The sequence below is a fragment of the Pygocentrus nattereri genome, chromosome 19 (assembly GCF_015220715.1).
Source record: "Pygocentrus nattereri isolate fPygNat1 chromosome 19, fPygNat1.pri, whole genome shotgun sequence".
Taxonomy (NCBI): Eukaryota; Metazoa; Chordata; class Actinopteri; order Characiformes; family Serrasalmidae; genus Pygocentrus; species Pygocentrus nattereri.
The window spans coordinates 10,540,685-10,567,896 of NC_051229.1; the positions used below are offsets into that span (position 1 = coordinate 10,540,685).

Sequence of the window (27,212 nt, forward strand, 5' to 3'; positions counted from 1 at the left end):
CCTCTGCTGTCTATCCAACTCTCTGGTGTTTTGTTTCCTAATGTTACTTAATATGGTATACTTTCCTAATGGCCACACCATAGTGTGGTTGGAGCACACGTCCTGTTACAGTGCATGCTGGGGATTGTAGTGCAGCACATTTTGAAATTGTCTTAAATTAAGAGAGAATAAAAATAATTTTTACCCAGTCTGCCAGCCTGGGTTTGATCTTGAGGATGTGCTCAAAACGTACAGTCACCCTTTGATTGTGCATAAAGACTGATGTCATACCTGGTCACAGTATAAGAATGCCACTGTAATCTAATATTGTAAAGTTTAGTATTCACACTTGTTCCATATTTATTGGGTGTGGATACACAATGGTTCTTTTTTATTATAAGCCATGCTTTTAGTAGTCTTATTTTGAGAATCTTAATTTCGTAAGAGGTCAACAGACAGTGGTTGTCCAGACCACTTTTCTTGCACACATGCTCAACACACAATCATGCTCTCATTTTTTCCACATCCTGTTTTTACAAATCAATAAAATACTGGCAAAATCTCGCTACTGCCACATTTTGAGGTGGGCTGGAAAATCTGAATAAGAATCCAACTTCGGTCTCATTGTTCTTGTTCAGTTCTGATGGCCAGTGGACACGCCTGTGCAGAACAAGAGGATAAATTCACACACTATACCTACAGAGTATATAACTCCTAATAACTAAATTACTGCAGCTGCAGGCAATGTTGCTGAGCACTGATTGCGTTTAGGTATAAATATATATACTGATGATCATACTAACCATAGTTTATCGGATTTCCTCACTGCCTTTTCTAGCATTTTTAGATTCTCCACTGTACTTGTTTGCAGGTCCAAGCTTCTGATGCGTCGACAAAATTGCAGACAATGTGCTGCTGCATGGTAATCGGTCATATTTGAGGAACTCAACTCTATTTCAACTCCATTTGTTTCCCAAATCTTCATAGCATTTTGCACCATGTACTTGTCATTGACTTCATACAAGCACTGAAGAGCGAAATTGCTCAAATGTGCATTCAAGCGGATTGTATTTTGTGAGACAAATTCATAGAGCCATTTGTCCAGCTGGGCACATGTGGCATGAGACACTGCCTGTTGATGCTTCTTCATGAGTAAGTCGCTGACTGCCTTGTTAGAGAGACCAAAAAGAAACTGGACAATAGGCAACAGATGATAACCGCCCTGCAATGAATCAGAAAGCAGCTTTTCTAATTTAAGCTCTGCCTCTGTTTCATCAAGGAAAGTGTACAAGAGAGCAGCAAAGAACTCCTGAAAGCTGAGATGCATAAAGGAAAACATTTCCTTCACACTTATTCTATCTCTGTAGTAAAAGGTGCAGAGGAAGGGAATGCTGGTCGAATGCAAGGCGTTTAAAATCGTCTCTGGCACTTTGTTTCTCTGGAACAGAACTCGGCCTTTAAGAATTCCTTTGTGTGCTAGTTGGCCAAGATCCTTCAGCAGGTCACGCTGTTGAGACTCAGTTAAGCTTTGACAATGATGCTCCAGCAGAATAAACACAAAATCAACAAATACGGAGGTGGTACTTCTGAATCCACTTTTATTCATCCTTTTGCTCATTTTGCTCTTTTCCTTAAAGACACTGCAGACAAGCCAGCACATGACTGGAATGGAACAGGCTGCGTAAAGTGTTCCATTTGCCTTAACTTCTTCATACACTTGTCTGGAACGCTCATCGTTCTCAAAGAAATTTTGAAAGTACTCTTGTATCCCGTTCTCAGAGAAGCCCATGATCTCAGTAAAGCGCTGTGGATGCTTGAATAGCTTTGTTAGTTTTTTTGCCGCTACTGACCTTGCCGCAACATGCATCCCCTCAGAAGGGAGCTTAGAACAGCACCAGGCTTGGCTTTGATGTCTGCTTTGACAGGCAATGGCTTTTTAGGCAGCGAAAGTCTGAGTTCATCGAACCCATCAACCAAGAAAAGTACTCTCTCTGGTATTTTCCTTAAGATCGGAGCCATTTCCTCACTGCAGTTCAGAAGCTCCACCAGACTTATGTCTCCCGCAATATCATTGAGATCTGAGCACTTCAGGTGAAAGACTACATCAAAGATTCCTGCAAAGAGATTTCCATTAGCCCATTCGTAAAGGATCTTTTGTGCTGTGAAAGACTTTCCACTTCCAGAGTTGCCTTGCAGAATAACAGCTTTTGGAGGCACACTGTTTGGGCCATCATCTTTACTGAACAGCTTGTCAACAGTAATATGGTGGCCTGTATGGTAGGTTCTAGCATGGTGGAAATCTTCTCCTCTATAGCGAATCTCTTTTTCTTTCTCTTTCTTCTCTCTCTGTCTCTGGATGATGAGTGGATCCACATAACGATCTGTAAGCAGCACATGTTCACCAGGACGGGAGGTATATTCCCTAATGCATGCATGTTCAGCCACCAGGGACTTCTTGTATTCTGCGATCACAGAGGTTATATCTGGCAAAGACAAACCAAAACAAGGTGATTTGGTAAGTTTCTCTAGAAAGGAATTTCTCTAGAAATTTTCTCTAGAAAATTGCTCTGAATGACTTTTACACCTTAAATTAATTTTACATTTATTTTAAATTATAAATTCCCTTACTTAATAGATATTTGTCAGTTTGTAATATTTTATTTGGAATATAAGTCATAAGAAATGGTCACTAAAATGCCAAATTAACACACCTATCTTGCCTCCAGAAAGGCTTGCACCTACAAAGAAATTATTTTTTTGAGTAATATGCACTTTTCCTATAAATTCCAAAATTACTACAACAATAATGCACTAGTTTAATAATTAAAATATTTTATATCATCCAACAATATTCTCTTAAAGCCTTAAGATTTAACTTAAATCGTAATTCTTACCACCATCATTTTGTGAGAATGTCATGTCCCTTGCCTGTATATTTGACAAAACTGGTGCAAACACCATAGCACCTGATTCTATATACATACTGACGTTTAATCCAGATGACTGTGAATCTCCTGCTCTTATAAAAAGATTGTCAACTGTAAAAAGTAAGAAAATAAAAACATTAACATAAAGTCAACATAACAGTCAACATAAAACAGACCATAGTATAACGTTTTTAATATTTTACTTCGTGTTAAGGCTCTTCATCACTTGTGTCATTCTGGCTTAATTCAAGGCTAAATTATTCAGATATCAATATCTTCGTTTACATTACATAACATTTCTCCAACTGAACAGTCTACTTGCACTTTGCACTTTTCAATAACCAATATCTTAATCATACTAATACAATTATATTCTCTACAATCTACAGTCTCTCACAAAAGTGAGTACACCCACACAGTTCTGCAAACATTTTATTATATCTTTTCACGGGACAACACTGTAGAAATGAAACTTGGAACAAAGTAGCCAGTGTACAGCTTGTAGAGCAGTACAGATTTACTGTCCTCTGAAAAGAACAACACACAGCTATTAATATCTAAATAGCTGGCAACAAGCCCTGCGATGGACTGGCGACCTGTCCAGGGTGTATCCTGCCTTTCGCCTGAAGACTGCTGGGATAGGCTCCAGCATCCCCCCGCGACCCTGACGGAGAAGCGGCTTAGAAAATGGATGGATGGATGGATAGCTGGCAACACAGGTGAGTACCCCTGTTGAGTGCGCTCTACTATTCCTCACTTGACAGCACTCGCGTGTTCGGTGAATCTGGTTACAAGGATCAAGAAAAACAGACTATATGCAGTAAAGTTGAAGTTCCAGCAGGTTTATTATCAGAGCTCTGGGAGTTCAGTCTGACATTCACAAAGTCTGCCAGAGAAACTCGAACACCGGTTGGGCAGTAATACATTTTATAATCAACCCCCCCCCCCGCCCCACCTCTTGTGGGTGGGAGGACAACCAAACCTGAGCCACAACAGCTTTGCTCTTAACGTTCTCCTCAAGCAGGAGGAGGAGCGCAGGGTGTCCAACATCCACTCCTCTATGATGACATCACGGAGCTGGTGGAAGAGGATTCCAGGAGCAACCTGTGCAGCTCTGGTGAATTCCATGTCCAAGAGGGTTCAGGCAGTGCTTGATAATAATGGTGGTCAAACAAAATATTGACACTTTGAGCACAATTTGGACACGTTCACTGTGAGGTATACAACCCCTGGCAAAAAGTATGGAATCACCAGTCTGGGATGAGCACTCATTCAGACATTTTATTCTGTAGAACAAACTCAGATCAAAAACATGATGCAATAATAAGGTCATTCCAAAGTGCAACTTGTTGGCTTTCAGAAACACTAAAAGAAATTTTAAAAAAACATTGTGGAAACAAAGTAAACGTTACTTTTATTGAGCAACCACGGGGAAAAAAATATGGAATCACTCAATTCTGAGGAAAAAAATATGGAATCACTCAAATTGGAGATAGAAAATAAGGACACACCCAGTCAATTTCCTTTCCCTAAATGGACACCTGCCTCAGATTAGATCTGCTCGTTAGTCTGCAGTTAAAAACACCTGCAGTCATGACACCTTGGAGGGCTGCTGGACGAAGTGGAGTGGCAAGAACCATGGCTCCAACAAGAGAAATGTCTCTTGAAACAAAAGAGAGGATTGTGAAACTTCTTGAAGAAGGTAACTTCATGCATGGTTGCTAAAGATGTGGGCTGTTCACAGTCAGCTGTATCCAAGATATGGACCAAATACAAACAGCATGGAATGGTTGTTAAAGCCAAGCGTACTGGTAGACCAAGAAAGACCTCAAAGCGTCAAGACAAAGAACTTAAGGCCATTTGTCTTGAAAACCGAAAAAGTACAACTAAACAGATGAAGCACAAATGGGAGGAAGGTGGATGTGACCGAACCGTAAGAAATAGCCTAAAGGAAATGGGATTTCAATACAGGAAAGCTAAAAGAAAACCATCATTGACACCTGAACAGAAAAGAACAAGACTGCAATGGGCTAAGGACAGGCAATCATGGACTGTGGATGACTGGATGAAAGTTATCTTCAGTGATGAGTCAAGAATCTGCATTGGACAAGGTGATGATGCTGGAACTTTTGTTTGGTGCCGTTCCAGTGAGATTTATGAAAAGGACTGCCTGAAGAAAACCAAATTTCCACAGTCCTTGATGATATGGGGCTGCATGTCAGGCAAAGGCACTGGGGAGATGACTGTGGTTAATTCTTCTATCAATGCACAAGTTTACATTGACATTTTGGACAGTTTTCTCATTCCTTCAATTGAACAGATGTTTGGAGATGATTAAATAATTTTCCAAGATGACAATGCATCGTGCCATAGGGCAAAAACAGTGACGGCATTCCTTGGAGAACAACACATTCAATGTCATGGCCTGCAAATAGTCCAGATCTCAACCCAATTGAAAACCTGTGGTGGAAATTGAAAAAAAAGGTCCACAAGAAGGCTCCGACCTGCAAAGCTGATCTGGCAACTGCTATCAAAGAGAGTTGGCACCAAATTGATGAATACTGTTTGTCACTCATCAAGTCCATGCCGCAGAGATTGCAAGCCGTTATAAAAGATTTTGAGTGATTCCAGAATTGAGTGATTCCATATTTTTTTCCCCGTGCTTGCTCAATAAAAGTAACGTTTACTTTGTTTCCACAATGTTTTTTTTTTCTTTTAGTGTTTCTGAAAGCCAACAAGTTGCACTTTGGAATGACATTATTATTGCATCATGTTTTTGATCTGAGTTTGTTCTACAGAATAAAATGTCTGAATGAGTGCTCATCCCAGACTGGTGATTCCATACTTTTTGCCAGGGGTTGTACTCACTTGTGATGTCAGCTATTTAGACATTAATGGCTGTGTTGAGATTTTTAGAGGACAGTAAATCTATACAAGTTGTACACTGACTACTTTACGTTATATCCAAGTTTCATTTATATAGTGTTGCCCCATGAAAAGATATAAAATATTTGCAGAAATGTAAGGAGTACCCACTTTTGTGAGATACTGTAGTTTGGCATAGTCAGAGTTAACTGTGAAAGTATTTCCAAACACAATAACCACAGTCCTCCTCCATTGTTCGTTCTTCATTCACACAACTGGAATAATTTGCTAAACAGGAAAATACCTCAGTTGTCTGGGCCAGTGGGATCCTAAAGTTGTCTGAAGAACTGTTACTAAAGATGCTGCACATAAGAAAATGGTGATGAGAGACAGACTACAAAACAAAATTAGGAATTCTATCCAGATGTAAAATCAAAAACTTGAGCTCGTGTCTTGACTTATCAACTCGCCTTCTCTACTGCATTCCCTGTTGTCCATCAGACTACCACATGCTAAACAGGCCTAGTAGATGTCTCTTACAGGATTACTAATGCTACTCAGCATTTTGCTGCTACTGTGTTAAGTTAAACCTATGATAAAAATCCATAATAAGAGACATGGCTTGCAGTTTACACAGAGAAAATCAGTCAGTCTATTGTCTTCAAGATCAACAGACAAACACCAACCAAAATACATTTCAGCTAATGTTATTAGCCCAGTCATGTCACTTTTCTCACCTCATTTATTAACCTTAAAAAGAGTGAGTTTGTGAAGAGTTAGTTGGCTGATGCCAAATATGATAAATTGGCTAAATGAAGCTGAAAGCTGTACTCCTTTATATCTATGAGTAGAGTGTAAAATGAGACCGTGCTCGACACTTTTCTGAAATGCTTCTGCATGGCACTGTGCTTTGTATCCAGTGTGCAACAGCCCTCAGATCACTGCTTGTTCAGTCAGCTATGCCTGCCTGTGGGTTTACCATCAACTGAACACCAGTGTTCGCTGAACAGCAATTTATTCATTCATAATTTTAGTGAGGTCTGCACCATCTTTTTATGGGGTATAGAGCTTTTTGACCTCTTCATGTTCAGGGACATGGCATTGGTCAATGTAATTATGGCATACGGAAATAAGAACTAAAATGAAGTATCCTATTCCAAAAAAAAAATATCACGCTCAAATTCAGTGAGCTTTCTAAATCGATCCATTCTTTCACAAATGTTTGTAAAGACAGACTGCATAGCTATGTGCTTGATTTTGCACACCTGTGGCAATGCAACTTGAATTCAGTGATTAAGAGGTGTGTCCCAATACTTTTGTCCATACACTCACCGGCCACTTTATTAGGTACTTTATTAGGTAGCTAATCAGCCAATCAAATGGCCGCAACTCAATGCCTTTAGGCATGTAGAGGTGGTCAAGACAACGTGCTGAAATGCAGACCGAGCATCAGAATGGGGAAGAAAGGTGATATAAGTGACTTTAAACGAGGCGTGGTTGCTGGTGCCAGACAGGCTGGTCTGAGTATGGTCCGAAAAAGAGAAAACTGTGTGGACAAAAATGCCTTGTTGGTGTGAGAGGTCAGAGGAGAATGGGCAGACTGGTTCCAGATGATAGAAAGGCAACAGTAACTCAAATAACCAACCAAAATCTCTGAGGAACGTTTCCAACACCTTGTTGAAAGTATGCCACGAAGAATTAAAGCAGTTCTGAAGGCAAAAGGGGGTCCGACCATTTACTAAAAAGTTTAAGGATACCTACATTTAAAAAAAAAAAAAAATCATAAAAATGTTGCTTGATTATATTAAATGACATTCCATATTCAGAGTTAGGTGGGACTTTTATAACCTGTACACAAACATTAGAAGGAACACAGCCGTTCACTGTGCGCCTCTTGCTACACTGTTGACGCACTTGGCTAAACAGGAAAATCTAGTGCCATATTCATAAAGAACATCCTTAAACAGCACAAAAACACCAGTTCATACCATGTATCCACACCAGGGAATGAGAAGTATGGAGTTAAATCAGTGTCACCAGAAACTAAACCTGAAAAGGTGTGAACTTTGGTGTTATTGACGATTTTCACGACAAAACTTCTGTAGACTGTGTTCTGAATAGGAACATTGGTTTACTGCACACTAAGGTTACTAGCAAAAGCCACAAGACGCAGAGGAACTGGTCTTTAGTGGACACATGAAAGCCTTAAGTGTTTAACCTGATGAACTACGCTTGGACTGACCTGAACACTGTCTGACTGAGCAGCGTTGTGCTTCGGTTGCACATTATAACCATGTTATAACGTTATAAGCCATTAGACCGCTGCCTGCCTTCTACAGAGAGCTAGCTAACTAGTGAAGGTGCTAAAGCATGGCTGACCGCTACGAAGAAATAATTAATGGCTGTTCTCCTGCACAGACCACTAGCTAAACAAACAAAACTGCCACCTTATTTCGTTTTGTATCAGAAGTCAGAAAAACAGTCCACTTACCACCGCGCAACTCCGTCGTGAACCTCCTCTGCTTCAACACCGCTGCCTTGAAGCCCCACCCACCGACCAGTGAGCTGCCTTGTGATTGGCCAGGATTGATTCCATCAAATCCAGGCTCGACTGTTTTTTCTGAGCAACCTGAATGTTTCCCCTGAACTTTACAACCTCAATTTTTATTAGCTTTTTTTTTTTTAAGTGAAAGTTTAAAAGTGTTTCACTCGTTTTTTTGTTTTCTTTTTCCGAGCATAAATTCACGTTTAGCATCATGAGTTCAGGTTCAGTTTCTGGTCACACTGGTTTAACTCAGTAAAGGAAAGAATTTATGTTTACAACTCAAGCAAAGTGAACACAACACTAAGTTTGGTCCTAAAAGTTGTACATGGTCTCAATTAAAATTATCACTGAAAATCAATGAAAATGTTACACAGAGTTAAAGTACTTGTGTTAAGAAGATAATATATTATATAATTCTCCTTACATGTGAAATGGGTTTGACTCATCAGCAAAACTTTGGATTCTTTTCTTTTGAAGAAAGATAAAAAACCTGTTTCCTTTATCACCATTTTGCAGTTAACCTTTAACAGACACAGTTCACAGGGGGTGCGGGTTTAGCACCTGACCTGAATACACTTAGACGAAACAGATGGACTACAATCTGTAATTGTAGAACAACAAAGAGCACCTATGTAGTAAGTGGAGCTGATAAATAATTAACATTTAATGAACAGATGTTCGACCCCGGTTTGCCTACCTGTGTGGAGAAAATTGCAAGGAAATTGATCTTCAAAGATGAGCAGCCTGAGTGGAAAGTCTGTCATTTTATGTTCTTAGTTTTATGTTTGCAAAATGCATTAAAGCAAAAAAAAAGATTGTACACACAAACTGTCTTACATTATTCAACTTAATTGACCACTTTGTAAAATTTTACTTAAAAAACTTAAAGTGGATTTTTTCCATCGCTGTTCAAGAAATCCTGCATAACTAAATGGTTCAGATGTTAAAAGTAATAATAAGGTCAGAGTGGTGTCTAAAACCTCCCTTACAGAAAACAATTACATGAAATGGTCATGAATACGCCGAGTGGCACAGGATACTTTGTTTTTCCATGTTTTTATGTAACATTTCTTAAAATCCATTCAGGGCATGGAGGGCGTTACAATAGTCTACAAAACTGTATTTATTTACTTAGCACCACTGTTTTACCATTTTCAATATTACATAGAAAAACAGACTCAGAAGTGTAGTTCCACTGGTTCTGGATAGCAAACTGCTATATTTATACTGTAAACAATATAATTGTTGTATAATACACCTCTGTATGGCAGAAAAAAAATTGATTTGTTTCTCTGCAAATGTGCAACCCTTCGCATAACCTACTGATTTTCAGATATGCAAATTTTGTCCATGATTAGTCCCATGATGCTATACTTACTGCAGCAGCTTTAGGAAAATTGTAAGTGTATGATTTTAGGAATGTAAGAATTTGTGACAGACCTGTGATGAATGAGACACTGTAACTTGCGTTGTAGAATTTTCCTCCCACAAACAAATTTACAACTCCTAAAGCAAACTTCTCCATGACTTCAAATTTACTGATACTTTTTTTTTTTTTTTTTAACAATTATTCTTTGCCACCCTGGTGCAGGCAGAAGCCGATCGTGCTGCTTTTTTAGGCTGGTGATGTCGCAGTGACTGTGAGAAACGTCTACATCAAGTATGTTTCTGAAACAAGTCTAAACAATTGAAGCTGCTGATCTGACTGCTTTACTTGTGCTACTTAACTGGGCGATACATCTTATGGTGTTGAAGTCCACTGTTTTTCCCCATGATGCTTTATGCAAGCGCAGCTGAACTGTATTTGGTTTTAAAAAAAAAAAAAAGGAAAAGTTTGTTGCACGTATGCATGTTAATATTGTTGTGGGAGTAATATTGTTAATGTTGTTGTGGGTTGTGGGAGTAACCATCACCCAGGTTTGGTTCCTGATCATTAACCCCAAGCAGGATTCCGCAGATGAACAGGGTGGTGCTCTTGGGCTAGAGAACAGTTTTTCACTGTGGGATACAAAAACAAAATTTCCTCTCGTATTTTGGCTGCAGGGCCTACCATAAATAAAGCAGTCTTATGGGCATGGACTTCAAATTTGTCTAAGCTTCTTCTGTTTACTGTCACCCCCACCACAACTCTACAGTATCAAACCCTGCAGCATAACTGGACTTTACCAACAAAATCTTATAAAATCTGAATTGGTATCCTCCTTTTTTTCCTCTGTCTTCCTCTGATGAAACAAAATGAATACCAAAACAGTGATTTCAGTATTCTAATACTGGCACTTCAAACAGTTCACAGACTACACGAGTACCTTTGCACATCTCCAACTGTTATTATGCTATAGCTGCCAACTATTATGATCAGCAACAGTAAGACATGATTGGCCTGGAGTGTTGAATTTTTAATATGCTTCATTTATTCACCATTTCTTTTATCACAAGGAAAGTCTTTGAAATGCAGACTAGAGTCCCTTCTGTATATAAACTGTACACAAAAGCAAGGCACTATGCTGTACATTTACAGATATTAATTCATTTAATCTCCTTTCTCCACACATAATTGATGCTCCTGTACCTTTAAGGCAAGAGATCACAACAGCCAAACCTCATCCATGCAGCAAAAGGAACTGACATACTTAGCATGTAAACTCCTCTCACGATGGAATCAGACCAGAGCAACTGTAATACTACAACAGACTTTTCTTTTGGGTTTTTGTTTGTTTTTTTTTTTTAAACACACATTTTCAAAAATATCGCTGCATTCTTCTCAAACATGCACGCACCAGGACAGCACCATCCCCGGAACAGACGCAGGACAAAACGGGGAGACCAAACTTTTTTTTTCTCCACATTAAAAAGAGAAACAAAAGACAAAAACGACAAAAATGATGGTTGTAAATTTGGTACTGCACAGCACAGTTCATAGAAACATGACTTCACATGGACAGTGGTGGCTGCTGAAAGTGCGTAGTTTGTGCTGACACTTACACGACGACATCACTTCCTCCAAACACAGCGATTACAGAGACCGACACCACAGCAGGTTAACACACAAGTGCGAATTCTAAAGTGACCTTTGATCAGCCCCCCAACCACCCATCACCCTGTTTTCAGCGTGTTGCATGGCTTTGCCCCAGAAGGGTGGTTTCCATGACAACCGGAGGCCACACTACCCAAGTGAGGGTACCATCAACATGACAACAGGTGATTTTAGAAGAGTCCTTTGGCTTTTTTAACGTTGACTTGTTTCCACCCTGGCAAGGCCTCATACTCCTCTCTCTTCATCTCCAGGGCTTTCTGAGAAAGCAGAAGATACACAGCAGTTATAGGAGGACCACAGGTGAGGACGCGCACAGCCCCACCCATAAGGATGTAGTCACCACAATGTGTTTTTAAGTTAAAAAAGATAACACATCCTCTACCATGAACAAGTTGTTTAATGTATTGGAAATAGGATGTGCCATAACTTACACAGGCCACATTTTAATACCCCCCCACCAATATTTTAAATTCAGTACAATAAACAGTATAGTAACAAAACCGTGTTCTCTGTAGAGGATGTGGTAACTTATTTTCACTTAGAAAAATCAACAGAACGTAATTTTTCTGAGTGAAGCCTGTAAAGAAAGACAAAAGGACCTGTCAAAGGACCGGTTTTCTTTTCTTATTTTTTGCTGATGGCATTCTCTCTTTCAAAATGACAGTTAAAAAAACTTAGATTTTTGCTAAAAACAAAATATGCAACTGTCTCACTTAAGTTTAGCTAAAACATGTTTAGGTGAATTTTTTTTATTTATTGTTTATTTATCCTGGATTTCTCCCGAGGTCAATTTTTGGTGGAGATCTGGGGTTTTATGCACAAAAAACAATTTTATATGACCATTTTCCAACCTCTCTATCCCTCAGAATTAAACAGGCTGCTACCGTTGTGATATAAATGTTACTTGTATGTTAAATATAGTAGACGTATATATGTAAATAGCAGCTGCTCTGATCGTCTGCCCTGTAAAGCAGGTTGCAACTAAACACTCATAACTTAATCATGAACGGGTCGGGCTAAATTGTTTTAGGCTGAATACGTGGATGTGTGAGACTATATTGGTTTTCATGACAAAAATAATTTCACAACAGGTCATGCTGCAGCTTAGTATTGGTATGAACTGTATGGATTAGACAGTAAACAATGAAAATAATTACAAACTACATCTTATTTAAAAAAAACTGACACTGAAATCTAATATTTAATGAAAAATCCTTGACAATACTAATTCATACATCCACATACATTATGTAGTCAAAGCCTGTGAGTGTGTTTAACATGTAATAACTTTATTGACCAGTAGATGTCAGGGTACTGACAATCAGTATATCAGTTCAAACTGTTTTACTGTTTTGAAAGGCTCTAGAACTGAATACAGCTAAAGTAAGGCTTAAGACTTGGATTGAAAATGGATATTAACGTTTATGAATCTAGCATTGTCCTTTCAGAGGTCTACTTTTGCACTGAGGAACCACTCAGCAAGCATCACAAAGCCCATTTGAATTCTTCCCTCGTTTTCTGAATGTAACTTCTGTGGCTGTGATGAATTTGCTGGGGGAGCAAAGAAGGGAAAAAAAGACATTCTTCAAGAAGGAGGGCTAATAGCACCATATGAATTTAAGGCTGTGGTTTAACACAAGGGTGGAGAAATTCAGTCATTGAGGACCGGCTTTTTGCACAGCTGATTTTCCTGCTCAAGCAGGCCTGATCAAACTAAACAGGTAATTACCAGGTGTAGCTGGTGTGCCAAAGCAGGAAAATCAGCAAACTGTGCTGGACTCCAGCCCTCAGTTCCCCAACCCTGCTTTACCAGAAGATAAGTCAAGGTGGTGGTCATGCTAAGCAACCTTACAAGGAAAAACATGAAAGAAAGAGTCTATCCATTCACAATAAAGTAAAATCTTATATCTGTACTGAAGCTTGTGTTTGTAGGTATATTCTAAGCCTTAGTTAAGGCAATAGAGGAGACTGTGATATGAGTGAGGAAGAGGTATAGAGTGCAAGAGGAAGAATAAGGTGAGCAGGTCCATCGGTGAAGAAAGGACAGGAGCAGTGATTTCACTCATTTAAAAAGAAACTCACCTACCCAGAAACCCCTACAAATCAGCCTGGAGCATAAAAAGCAAAACATCAGACATTCTAGACATTTAGAAGCTTAGTACATGGAAATACTTTAATATGAAAGGGGCATTCCAGCCTAAAACTAGCTTTAAAATGTTACTTGTTGTACTGTGTGCACAGCGTTGTATCTTTCAGACACATCAGTTTGACAGATGTTATGATTTTGTACCGTTTTGTGTTTGTCCATCAACGTCCGCTCACTACAATACCTAATTAATGCAGATGTCATTTTCAGCTTGTTAGCAGTAACACTACCATTTGGCTTCCCACGCTGGCATTCCTGTAGTTAAGTTTCCAAAAACCTTCAAGATATATCATCAGAAGGGGCTTTTCTAGTCTTTAAACAAAAAAAAAAAACCCCACTCTCTCAAGACTATTGTATCACCACTTTAGGAGGCGAGTAGGCATGATTACAGCGAATGCAACCAATGATTAAATTAAACATTTTAGCAAGCACATCCCTATAAATAGTTAATCATTTTAGAATGATTATCTCCATATAGAAAAAAAAAAATTCCATTATCTCCATATAGAAAAAAAAAATTCCAAATGTATTTAATCAGATACATTTTTGCAATTTATGAAAGTGGCCAAAAATATATGTTAAATATATTAAAATTTATTTGTCAAATTTATTTGTACGTGGTTATTTGCTAATACTGAACATGGAAATATTGGAATACAAAATTCAAAAGTTATCCAAACCGTGAAGTGCATTAAACAAGCATTTTGGCTATTTTCATTCATTTCATTCATTCATATTTGATAAATACATTTACATAGATTCATTTCTTCTACACTGTCAGAAATAAAGGTTCTATACAGGTGCATTTTTCATTCATCAAGGTACAATCAATGTAAAATGTTCCCTCAAAAGCTACAGCAGTGGTTTTAAGGTCCAACAGAGTACCCTAAACAGGTTTTCCCTGGTGAAAATTTCTTATTTGTACCTTTTCATAACCGAAATGTTTTAAAACAGAACAATAGAATAAAAAGACTAGAGATGAGACAGCATGTGTGGAGTCAGTACAGCTTAGAAAATACCAATTCAGTAGATTATGATAGTTATGTTCCCTGACTGAAGGTACTGAGTTGGAACCTTGAGGGAACCACCCCAGTGACAAAAGGGGAACAGTCCCTGTGACAGATTGACTTATTTCTGAGAGTGTATGGTAAATTTCTATGTATAATATATCCACATAACATTTACAGTTAAAATAAATGCATTTTACAATTATATTTACTTAATATGGTAATATATTCTGAAATACATTTTTGTGCTTGTAATGTATTTGGGCAAGGACTGAAATGCATTTGAAATGTACTTTAAACATATACAACCATATGTTTATTTCCACCCCCATATGGGTCTCTATTTCAAATACAGAGAAATTAGCACTACTAAGGGGCTCTAATCTCACCTCAAAGTCTTGATCTGATAGGTAGATTTCAAGGCGCAGAGGGTCAACACCATGGGGAAGCGGCCGGCTCTGCAGAGCTTCAAGCGGATAGGTGCTTTGGCAGAGACGAGACAGAACGTCCTCCACCAGAATGATCTGGTTACACACCTCTGCCTCCTAACACAACAAATCAGAAGTCACACACATGGAACACAAAAACAGAGATGGGGATGAACAATTTTTACTGACCGGATCTGGGTCCACAGATCTGCAACTTAATGACCGACCACTGCGCGTTACCAGAATTATTTTCCTACCTGGCAATAGACCAACGTGTGGAGCTGCCCAACTATTCTTCTAGTACCAGTTAATGGTACCTTTGTGAATTAAGCAAGTCACTGACAATATGTTGATATGAATGTGGGCCAGACATCTTGGACACCTTGTGTTCCTCAGTTGACACTAGAGAACCTAAAAATGTGGGTCAGTCAGGGTACACTTCCTTTGAATCAAACCCAAAGAAGCAACAGGTTCGACAATACTCTATCAATCAAAACCCCCTGGAGGTCCATCTATGCTTTGAAAGTCTTAAGGATCACCAATTCAGGATGATGTTTGCTGGAACAGTCAAGTGTATCACATGGTGTTTTCACCTAAAAGGAAACTGTTTGCCATGTGCCACCTTAAGAAATTACTGTTCCTGAATATGGTATCCTTTTATATAAGCTGTGTGTGGCCTGTTTGGGACATACATTTCCTGTCTCGTATAGTTCGCTCACCAGAGCTCAAGACAAAATTTGTCAATCCAACATGCCAGACTGAAAGATACCAGAGATCACACATCTGCAGCTGCTGAATGAGAATGAAATCCAACTAGTAGAATAGATGAAATTTCTAGTGTTTACTTATTTTACAATTTTTAGATTTATATACAGTATTGATGGAATTTTGACATTTGTTCTTAGCAATTTTATGTTTCATTGTAACAGCAAAATAGTGTTTTTAATAACAGGGCATTTAAAAACATCTGACTGACTCACTAAATAGTTACTAATTGAATGTCCACATTTTTAAACAGATGGCATTACATTACAAAATAATGTCTGAAATATTATTTATTAAAAAACAGAAGATCTGTGCAGCTAGAGGTGATGCCTACATGACTATTCAGTGGATTTAGTGATTTTCAAAATGTAAATTTGGTAAGATACAGAAGTACCAACTTCAGAATGATCGTTAGATTGAAAACACTGCAGATTTGTAGTGGAATAAAATCACACATCTTGTTGGAAAATTACATTTCCATTTTTTTTTTTTTTTTTTTTTTTTTTTAAGTGTTTGCATATATAGACTTTCTCTCATTATCATTTCTATCATTTTGCTTGTTGGGAAACGCAATGTCAGTGTATGATGTAGAGCTTCCAGTCATTTAAGTTTCATCATATGTTTATCCAAAATAATAAACTAGAAATGATAAGATAAGATGATACAATACACACATTTGAAGGAGTGAACTAATAGCAAGTCCGTTATCCATATATTCAAATAAACATATTCCTTTCTAGTATGATCGCACTTAAACCAGCTTTTGTATGAATTCTCTACCCTCTCCTTTGTACATTATATTTACATGTGTGCAACTACGCAGTCTATATACTCACTGTATTTATGTTTGTACTTGCCACCAGTCTCACCCGTTCTGTGATCTCAGCGATGTCTTCTCGATGCTCCCAGCTGGGGAACATGTTGGTGAAAGTAAGAGGCTCCAGCCCTGCGTGGATCAGGTATGACTTGGGTGGATTTGTCTCATTCTTCTCTGAAAGAGGAAGACAAATTCCTGAACAAGTAAGCCGCAGCTTGGCCTTCATCTTTTGCCAAAAAGGCACAATGGACTAAAGCACAATTCAAGCTGGAATAGCTTTAGGAGAAGTTGTTCTGTACAGTCATTTGTAAAGGATTTGTATGGGCTGATGAATTTTTTGCATGCATGAGTATACTGGTCCCTGATCTGGAGCATCAGTGCTGAATTCACTACATACACAGAAGACACACAGTGATTTGTCCTCAGAAAGAGGACACGAAGCATTCTTCCTCAATTTTGGGTTAATGTTCAGTTATCATGAGGTCATTCTACACACGAATAAAAAAATAAAATTCAGAAGCCATTTTTAATACACCAAAACCTTCACATCGTGTCCAATGCACTTTTACAGTAAACATTCAAGCGGAAGAAGAGACGTTTGACAGATGTTAACAGATGTTAGCTGTAATGTGTACATTCAAAACTTGTAAATTTTGTAAATGGCCTTAAGGTTTTGTTGTACCCTCTACAGGAAATGAAAGTGTGGCTCACTATGGCCTCGAAGAACATAAGAGATATTATGAGACAGGATGGGCTTGGGCTAGCTGGTTAGCATGCTAACCTCAGTAAATATCTCTGCAATGTGGTACACAGACATCTTTGACAAAGTCAAAATTTATTTCTTCATATTCTGTTGACCATTTGCTAGTATTGGAATGTTTTAAACTAAAAATCTTATAAATTGCACCTTTTAAAGGATTAAATATCTGTGGTTTTAAAATACATTTTGATCTAATTCATCAGTTAGATATCACAATCTTTTGTTATTACATTCCAAAAAGGTGCAGTTAGCTATTGATTGTGTGGGTTTAAAGGCAAAGCCCTTTGTGAGAAATCTTGGTTCTTGACTTGACTCCCACCTCAGTTTCTCCTTACACATCAAGAAGCTTCTTCAATCCTGCTTTTTTCAACTTAGAAATATTATTAAAATTAGAAATTTCCTGCCCTTTTCTGACATTGAAAAAATTATTCATGCTTTTCCCGTTTGGACTACTGCAATGCCTTATTTACTTGTCTGAGTCAGGGAGAGGTGGCTCGTCTACAGCTTGTACAAAACACAGCTGCTCGTCTTCTTACTAGGACGAAGCGTAGGGAACATTACACCAGTATTGGCTTCTCTACACTGGTTGCCTGTAAGCTACAGAATTGATTTTAAAATACTTATCAGGCTCCAGCATACATTACTGAGCTCCTGCGTCCTCTTCATTAACTGTTCCACAAACTTAAAATCAAAGGGGGACTGGGCTTTTGCAGTTTATGCTCCAAAATTGTGGAATAATCTTCCTATTGATGTCAAACTCTCTGAATCAATTGAGATTTTTAAAAAATGTTTAAAGACTTATTTTTATTCTTTTATTCTTATTTAAACTGTGTATTACTTATTTGAGTATATAATGATTTTAATTGTCTTGTATTTTATTTGTAAGTACTTTGTAAAGCACTTTGTGAGTCACTCTGGAAAAGTGCTATATAAAGTTTTACTTACTTACTAAGTGACACAAATATCAACAGGCAAAGTACAAAAGATTACTTCCCCCAGAATTATTACTTAGAGATCTAGAAACAGATTCTACTACTGGATTGAAACCACAGATCTCATGGATTATCACTTAAATTACATTACCTCCCCTCTGGTAAAACTAACCCATCTTAAATTGGGCCTAAGTGTATTTTAGACATTCTAATTCCATAGATGAGCCTCACCTCGGCAATACCGGAGCACCGTCTCCATGGCGCATTTTCTGTCAGCATCCCACCGGATGCAGGCTGAGCCGGGGGTTTCCGTGTCCTGCGGCCACCAGCCCTGCCACAGGTACACCTCATGATAGTTATCTACCAGGAACAGGGCTAGAGAGAAGTAAAAAGAGCAAGAGAGTGAGAGCAGAAGGCAATAAAAAAAGAAAATTGAGTCCATCCTTTAGAGCATTCTCTACACTGTAAATCATTGTATAATTAGCTCAAACCAAAACAAGGCTTAAATTAATGTTTTAATGGGATTGCTGGTCAAGGGCTATTTCTTTAGGGTTACCTGGCTGTTGTGCAGAATACAGGTCCTCCTGGAGGAAAGGGAGAGAGCTGACGAGGCCCGTCACTCTGGATGGGTAGGAAAACTCCTGAGCCACAAACTCACCCGAAGAACTGTTCAGCTGGAACAGTCGCGGGGTGAAGTTAAATTTGCCTGGGTCTATAGAGAAAAAGCCAAAGAACAAGACAGTGAGAGATTTGACAGCAAAAATTAGTTAATTAAAAGAAGAAAAAAAAAAAAGAAAAGAATCAAGAGAAATTCTACCAATTGTTGAACCCCTATGTCCAGAATTTCTATTATTCTAATTTCTATCTCTCCTATTCAAAGGCCCACTTACGACATTTGTCTAGAATCAGGACAAAATATTCATAATATTTTTATGTTATCATTTTACATTACTTTTACATTCTTTGTCCTTTAGAATTAAAAAGGCAGTTTTTAGACTGATTTATGTAAATTAACTCTGTTCTGATTGCCTGCCCTGTATAGCGCTTCGTTTAAAATGCTATCCAGGTTGAAATACGTTAGGGCTTAACTGCTATTGGCAGGATAGGCGGATATGTTTTCTTTGGGGAGTACTTTGCCTTACATGTACCAAAAATAAACTTCAACCACATTATTAACCCCTTAGTTAAATCAATGACATGCAAATAAAGTCAGTCAGAGTGGTTGATGTGTAACTAGTTGTCCACAGTGCTTAAACCTCCAAAACAGGGGTGCACAACTCTAGGCTTGGGCTGGAGTCCAGCAGAATTTGATAGTTGCCCTACTCAAACATTAGTAGACCTGGAAAAAACAGAAGCTGAAACCAGTGTGTATAAGCAGATACATCTCTGGCCCTTCAGGACCCCTGCTCTAAAAGCTCCCTCACAGATAGATCATATCAAATGGTTACATTAATGCCTGATGCTGGAAATACTGCTTTATGATAGTTTTGAAAAAGTTTTGGGTTAAAGTAATTTTGAAATCCATTCATGGCAGATGGGTACTTGAAAGGCAAAACAATCACAAAAGAAAACCTAAGGTTCACTGGTGGTTTTGGATACTAAAAATGGCTATATTTGTACTGTAGATGCCCTGACCCCTGGTTTCTATCACCACCACTGTAAAGAAATCTGAGCCAGTAGGTTTCTCCACAATGAACCATCAAACCACTCTGTTAATGAATTTTACATCAACCACTGAATTATACAAAAAAATCCATCCATCCATCATCTTCCACTTCTCCGGGGTTCAGGTCGCAGGGGCAGCATCCTAAGCAATGAAGCCCAGACCTCCCTTTCCCCAGCCACTTCCACCAGCTCTCCAAGGGGGGATTCCGAGGCACTCCCAGGCCAGCTGGGCGATATAGTCACGCCAGCGTGTCCTGGGTCTTCCCCAGGGTCTCCTCCCAGGTGGACTTGCCTGTGACACCTCCTGAGGGAGGCGTCCAGGAGGCATCCTAACCAGATGCCCGAACCACCTCAGCTGGCTCCTCTCGACGTGGAGAAACAGCGGCTCTACTCCGAGTCCCTCCCGGATGACAACTTCTCACCCTATCTCTAAGGGAGAGTCCAGACACCCTGCGGAGGAAACTCATTTCGGCCGCTTGTATTCGCGATCTTATTCTTTCGGTCATTACCCAAAGCTCATGACCATAGGTGAGGGTGGGAACGTAGATCGACCGGTAAATCGAGAGCCTTGCCTTATGGCTCAGCTCTTTCTTTACCTCAACAGACCGGTAAAGAGCCCGCATCACTGCTGACCCAGAACCAATCTGCCTGTCAATCTCCCGCTCCCTTGTACCATCACTCGTGAACAAGACCCCGAGATACTTGAACTCCTCCACTTGAGGTAAGAGCCTATCCCCGACCCAGAGAGGGCTCTCCACCCTTTTCCACCCGAGAACCATGGTCTCGGATTTAGAGGTACAAAATATGTGAAAAAAATTGATGGAACTTCCCTTAAATGACAACGTTACTATTTATGAACTTTATTATGAAGGAATTATGTTCCTTTCCAAAAGAGAGCTGTAATAATGGTAAATGTGAAATACTGTACCCTGAAGCATGCAGTCATAAGCTTTGCGGTCCTTCCTGCCTAACGCTTCCCAGAATCCCACTGGCTCCGCCCCCTCTTCACACTCATGGATGGTCACGTTGCAACTACTGTGAAGGCCTGCCTCCAGAGGTCGTCTTTGAAGACACAGGATAAAGCTAATGGTATTCAGTTCAACAAAACATGTTTACTCGAGCTTTGTAAGAACAAGTAAGCCTAAAAAAAGGTTATAAAAGCAACGCACTGCAAGCACTGCTGATGTGTATTACAGCAAACGCCAACATCTCCTGAACTCACTGTTCTTTGATCTTGTCTGCGGCAGTGCGGGACACCTCTCGGGTGTGTGTCTGAGTCTTGCAGCCGTGCCACAGGTAGATGAGAGCCCTGTTAATGCTGAGGAGAATCATGGAGGTGCGAGAGCGCAGACTGCTGCAGTGACACGCTACCTCCAGCAGGTGGCCCTCTACTGCCATCTCACCTCGCACACAGTACAGACGCCACTCACCTGGCAGAGGGAAAGAGAGAACAGAGAGGTAAGATGTGCAGTGACCTACTACAGAAAGTATGGGACGAAATCAGTGAGTTCTGAAGATATTTTACAGTTTGTCAATTTGCAAACTACCAACACATGCTCACTGACATAGTTTAACCAAATGTTTTTCTAAAATATCCCACTGATTTGCAGTGATGTGCTCTTACCTCCAGCATATAACATGACAAAAGACTTCACAGTTCATAAAAAACTGACTTTATGAGAATCCAGTGTAATAAAACTGCAGGAGAATCACCAGGAAAGTAATCAGGGTATAAAAGTCGCCAACTGGCAGACCCAGCAAATAAAATCTCTAGCAAAGCCATTTAATGTATGTAAAAAAAGGTCATATTTCTGAGGCACACAAACATGAACCACTGTGGCTTCCGTAGCAGTTCTGGTTTTGTGGCTTATCCAATCTGACGCATTTATGTAAGTGACTTGGCCGCTCAACGGGCAGGAAAGGCATCAGGTCAGAAAGCAAATAGACGTATATCCAAGGATTTTTCATTTTATTTGCTATTTCTGGTCTGAGTAGCAACAAAGTTAATTAAAAAAAAAAAAAAAAAAAAAAAAAAAATCTACAACAGAAACAGTGCTTAAAAACAAGAACAGAAAACACAGTCATTTAGTCCCATTCTGTGGTGTTTGTCAAAAATGGAAATGTTTAGTATCAGGGGACAAATAAAAAAAAACCAAAGCTCAACAGCAAAGGTCCATCAGAGAGCTCATCCTGTCCCTGAGTGTGCAAGAGCAGGCAATGCTCACTAAGAATAGCCGTTATTTTTTATGTTAATTTAATTGCTTCTGAGGACAAAAATGCAAGTTTTTCATTTTAAAAGATTGTATGCCTTTTTTTCTGTTTTTAAACAAAAATAGCCAATGGCCATACACTTTTAAAATGCTCATTAGAAGTATATTCAAAACTAAACATCAAAATAGATTTGATGCGTCAATATTATTACTTGCACAGACAAATATGAAATTGTGAAGTGTTCAAATGTGACCACTGTTGCCATTCACCCACATTAGCCTATTTATCCATACCTCTGTAAAGCTAAAAATCTGATTTAACTGGAGCTTTGCGAGTTTTCAATCAATCAATCAACCTTTATTTTGACTCGGAAGTACATTGAGGGCAACCCTCATTTTCAATGTAGCCGGGCATTTACAAAAACAGGGATTGACATGACAAAGAAAATAGCTACATTTAATCATTTTAAATTAAAAGAAAGTTTAAAATAACAGTGAATAAAAGATAAAAGTAGATAAAAATAGAACTTGAGATTTAAATGGTAAGAAATTAAGATCAGTTTTATTTGAATAAACCTGTAAAAGTGTAAATTATTGACAGACATGGAACAAAATAGTCTGACTGCATGTCAAAAAACATGTTACTGTGGATTATCTTTTGCAATGAAATGAAATTTGTACTGTTTAATAATGTAAATTTTTTACAAAGTATTGCTTTCATGCTTCCAAACATCCACACTTGTGGTCCATTTGAATAGGTCCTCTCTTTACATTTTCACTAAAGGCTCCACCACTGCAGATATTATAAGCTTTTAAATCTCACCAAGATTGTTCGATGCTGCAGAAATTTAAACTGGTTTGCTATCTTCTGAAGATGCTTCTCACGGCTACAAGATGTCAGTTTATGGCACTTATGACAGTGGAGTAAAATGGAAATTGGAAAGAGCCTAAAATAGCCAGTACTGATACATTAAAATATGCAAGGATCTGACATCCTTAAATTTAATACCTCTAATAGTAAAACAATAAGATTTAATCAATTTTTTAAAATCTAAGATTTAAGACTTTTTAAGCATTTGATTAAAACTTTGGAACTCTGCAGGACCCCAACAGGATCACCACTGAGCTGGTAGAATTTGGGTGGTGGATCAATCTGGAGGGGTTTGTTATTTTTAGTGGAATATTTACAGTCTACCAGCGACGGCTGTTTAGATACTCCAGCAGCAGATGAGCCATAATCTCTAGCTTCACTTCCATATGGTAGATCAATAAGGTAGCTATGTCTAAGAGTAAGTGGACAGTGTTTAAAAAAACTCCAGCAGCAGCTGCTGAGAACGATCCATCACACAATGCCTGTTCTGTGGTGGTCCTATCAGGATCCTGAACACTGATAACAGGGTAAAGAGAGCTAACAAGTCACATAGAGTAACAGATGGTCTACAAAGTGTAATTGCAGAACTACAAAGTGTTTCTATAGGATAAGTGGAGCTGATAAAATGGACATTGAGCATAGAAACGAGGTGTACTTAATGAAGTGGACAGTGAGTGCTGAAGCTTAGTCATGTCCTTACTTTGAATATTCTCCTCTTCTTCCTCCCGCTTTCCAGAATGCACTATCATCCCTCCGTTAAAGCACTGCAGGAAGCACGGTGGCTCTTTGCCCTGCTGCACCTGCACCTGTCAGTCAAAAGGCATTCAAATTAGGCTGTTTGGCACAGCACTAACACTACTTGCATGCTACTATTCTGTACAGGCCAGATGCAGTAATCCAGAGCATGTTACTATGACCTACTCAAAATAGCTCTACATCTAATATCCAAAATAAATATAGTTCAAAATGATATTCACTGCAAACTAAACCAGATATTATATTGAACATTTTTCATAACAATAACTGTTCTATATAAAATGCCGCTGCTGATTACATTTATTTACAGAAACATACCAATGTAACAAACTAATACTCAAGTATTTGAACCAGGGACCAGCTTTAATTTAGAATTATTTTAAAAGTTGAATTGTCACCTTCAGACTGATCCATCAATTATCCAGCCCTACTGTCACTAAATAAAGTCTCCCTTCCTTTGGGCAACTTTGAGGAGTGCTTTAAATAGGGGGCAGGGAGCAAGGTCTGGTATGAGGCTCCCATCAGTAAACAATCACACACACACACACACACACACACACACACACACACACACACACACACACACACACACAACCTGTGCCCCTCTCTCTTCATCCAGCTCGATGGTCATCAGCGCAGAGGTTCCCTTCTCACTGACTGTGGAGTTCCTGCCTTGCCAAAAGAAATAGCAGCACTTTTCCCGACCTGGACCAGCGCTGCGAACCTGCTCAGGCTTCTGCCTGTTCCCCACTGCACACAGAGACACACAAGGTCAAACCCATTTTTACCAGAATACTCATTAGATAAGCTACACGGTTAAGGAAAACTATACTAAACTTGTAAACAAAAAAAAGTTACAAAATAAATCAGTATAAAATAAATAAAAAATAAAAAATAAAAAAATAAACCCACACAACATGAAAACACCAACAACACTAAATTGTGCTGACTAGGAGTAGTACATGCTACAAGTATCTTGGCGCCATCTTGTGTACAACTGAACAATTGAGGGTATTGATTTTTGCCACATTTTTTATGCGATACTTTGATATTTGCATGCATTTACATTTTTATAGTTGATATAATACATAATATATATTTACTATATATACATTTATATAATTTATATAGATCCTTTAGATTTTCCCCAATTTACCATATGCCATGTGAGAATCGGCGGTGTAGTGACTATTAGATCTAGGCCTTCTAGCCTGGAATTTTAAGGGGTTAATCTTATTGTTGAAAACTGTTTACGCACATTCAAATGTAAGACAATACTCAAATAGCTGACAGCACTGACCTGCAGCGCTCACCATGTACTTCCACTTCACCACATACGCATCTCCCTCGTGGAACTGGCCAATGCTTTGCTTTGGCAGCCGGCTGTAGTCAAACTCCAAGATGTGCCAAACATCCACACTGACCGTGCTGATCTCCAGAGAGCGCAGGCGGTCCTCGGAGCCACTGTCCACAGGCCCATGACCCCGACCCACATCCTGCCCATCTAGGATCATGCTGATCGGTGACTGGAGGACCGGCAACATCAGAGCCACATCGTACGCGCAACATTCTGCTCGAGACTCCAGACCCTGGGATACCTGAGGTGTGTATATGTAATAGTTGTTAATGGGGAGCTGCTACTACTTTTATTCATGGTCAGTTAGTCAAAACTGAAGTCCAGAGTACACTGATGCTCAACAAACAGCAACAAAAACAAAACTTTGGGTTGGTGTGCCATACCTGTGTGAAAGTCTGAATGAGGGACAACATCCTAAAGACTTTACCACTCTGTTCTAGCAAGTTCTCCTCCATGCACACTGTTATAGAATACTGTCCTCCCATTGTCTTATTTCACACTGTTCTAGCAAGTTATTTTAATCACACTGTTCTAGAACAGTGCCCCCCCTCCCATTTCACACTACTGTAGTACGTTCTCCTACATTCACACTGTTCTAGCATATTCTCCCTCATTCATGTTGTTCTAGAACACTCCTCCTATTCACATTGTTCTAGCATGTTCACACCATTCATACTGTTCTAGCAAACTTACTTGGCAAAATCAAGCAAGCTTGCATTTAACAGTAGAATTATTTGACTACTATTATGATGTTATTCTTGTGAAGTCACTGCGAGTGAAGTTCTGACAAAGTACAACAGTTAAATCTGCATTCACTGTGGATTTGTTTAATAATCCCATTACACACACACACACACACACACACACGAGGATGGGCCAGATTTAAGAATACATAGATAAAGTAAATGTGATGGGCCATTTGAAGTGGCCTCTGTAGTTTGAAACACCCGCACCATAAGAAGAAACCTACCTTCTGCTCAAAGGACTGTTCATTGCCATTTTTTGGTGGTGAACTGGCGATCTCTCTCCAGTCTAGAAACTTCTCTCTGAACAAAGATGTCTCATTGTGTTCCGTCAACCTGCCGAATATGGCCCAGTCCGGGCGGCCCTGACCTTTCCTGAACAAACACACAAAGCATACACCTTGGAAAAGGAACTGCAAGGTACAATCTTCATCAAAGTTTATTCTGTGTACATGTGTGAACCATAATGTTTCCAAACCTGGGAATGAGTGAATTGCATCCTCCTGGGTCGAGTGGGTTGATGTCACAGTTAGTGTAGTCAAAAGTGCCATTCCACAAGTGCTTAGCCAGCTGAAAGGCCACCTTCCTCTGAGCCAGCGTTACCTCCTTACCATGCCACACATACACCTCGCTGCCGAAATCAAACACTAGGACCTACACGGACACACAAATTCACCAGAAATTAAATCATTCATCATGTAAGTACGTAAGTAAGAAAATGTCACTTGTTGACGAAAGGTTCAGGTTTTAAACTGATTTGCTGAGCTACAAAAATCCATTGCAGAAGACTCTGTACACACACCCACAACAATTAAGTCAATAAAAACTACTGTGCAGTTCACGGAACAATGTTTGACAGTTAAGTCAGCTAAACTACATTGCTACATTTGGTGCAATTATTATTATTAATAAATTATTTATTGAACACATGCTTCCATTTGCTCCCATGTTCTAAATCCAATAACATTGTTATTTCACACCATGCTAAACACTAAGGGTGAGAATTCAAATTAATTTAAACTCCAGATGCCAAGATGTGACTTTCAAGAGAGGATTCTGCATGTAAGAACTGCTTACTCTTCCCACCCTTACCAAACACCACCCCTTAACCGTGGATAAGTTACAGTAAAACATGCCCTAGAGCAGCATTACTTTAACCCCAACAATCATGAATGCCGGGGGAAAAAACAAACAAAAAAAACAGAACGTGTCAACATAGGAAAAAGTGAAGTAATCAGAATAGCTCATTTCAGACCTCTTTGGACCCCAGCAGGGAGCTGCGAGGTACTTTGCCCCAGAAATCATCATCAGGAAGCAGCTTATCATCCACCAGACGGAAGACGCAATTTGTCTCCACAATCGCACTCTCAAACAACTCGTCCTCTTCTGGAGATCCAGCCGCTGC

General features: G+C 39.2%; 2 protein-coding genes across 5 annotated transcripts in view; both read right to left on the minus strand.

Annotated features, from left to right (window-relative positions):
• The window catches only part of LOC108433072 (NACHT, LRR and PYD domains-containing protein 4E), a 40,540-nt gene extending 32,218 nt beyond the window's left edge, over positions 1 to 8,322 (minus strand). Inside the window, exons 1-2 of the mRNA XM_037530839.1 lie at positions 8,263 to 8,322; positions 783 to 2,462 (exon numbers count right to left, since the gene is read on the minus strand). Coding sequence (XP_037386736.1) covers positions 783 to 1,846 — 1,064 coding nt within the window. The 5' untranslated portion in view covers positions 1,847 to 2,462; positions 8,263 to 8,322. The remainder of the gene's footprint in view (positions 1 to 782; positions 2,463 to 8,262) is intronic.
• Positions 8,323 to 10,702: 2,380 nt separating this feature from the next.
• svilb (supervillin b) overlaps positions 10,703 to 27,212 on the minus strand; it is a 58,604-nt gene continuing 42,094 nt past the window's right edge. Inside the window, exons 28-40 of one of the 4 annotated variants that reach the window (XM_017707453.2) lie at positions 27,063 to 27,208; positions 26,286 to 26,461; positions 26,035 to 26,182; positions 25,008 to 25,305; positions 24,303 to 24,457; positions 23,652 to 23,757; positions 21,093 to 21,300; positions 20,799 to 20,932; positions 18,762 to 18,917; positions 18,437 to 18,580; positions 16,533 to 16,687; positions 14,893 to 15,048; positions 10,703 to 11,607 (exon numbers count right to left, since the gene is read on the minus strand). In XM_017707453.2, coding sequence (XP_017562942.2) covers positions 11,521 to 11,607; positions 14,893 to 15,048; positions 16,533 to 16,687; positions 18,437 to 18,580; positions 18,762 to 18,917; positions 20,799 to 20,932; positions 21,093 to 21,300; positions 23,652 to 23,757; positions 24,303 to 24,457; positions 25,008 to 25,305; positions 26,035 to 26,182; positions 26,286 to 26,461; positions 27,063 to 27,208 — 2,069 coding nt within the window. In that variant the 3' untranslated portion in view covers positions 10,703 to 11,520. Of the gene's footprint in view, positions 11,608 to 14,892; positions 15,049 to 16,532; positions 16,688 to 18,436; positions 18,581 to 18,761; positions 18,918 to 20,798; positions 20,954 to 21,039; positions 21,301 to 23,651; positions 23,758 to 24,302; positions 24,458 to 25,007; positions 25,306 to 26,034; positions 26,183 to 26,285; positions 26,462 to 27,062; positions 27,209 to 27,212 lie in introns of those variants that run through there. The other 3 variants (XM_017707454.2, XM_037530953.1, XM_037530952.1) reach the window with 3 other exon arrangements.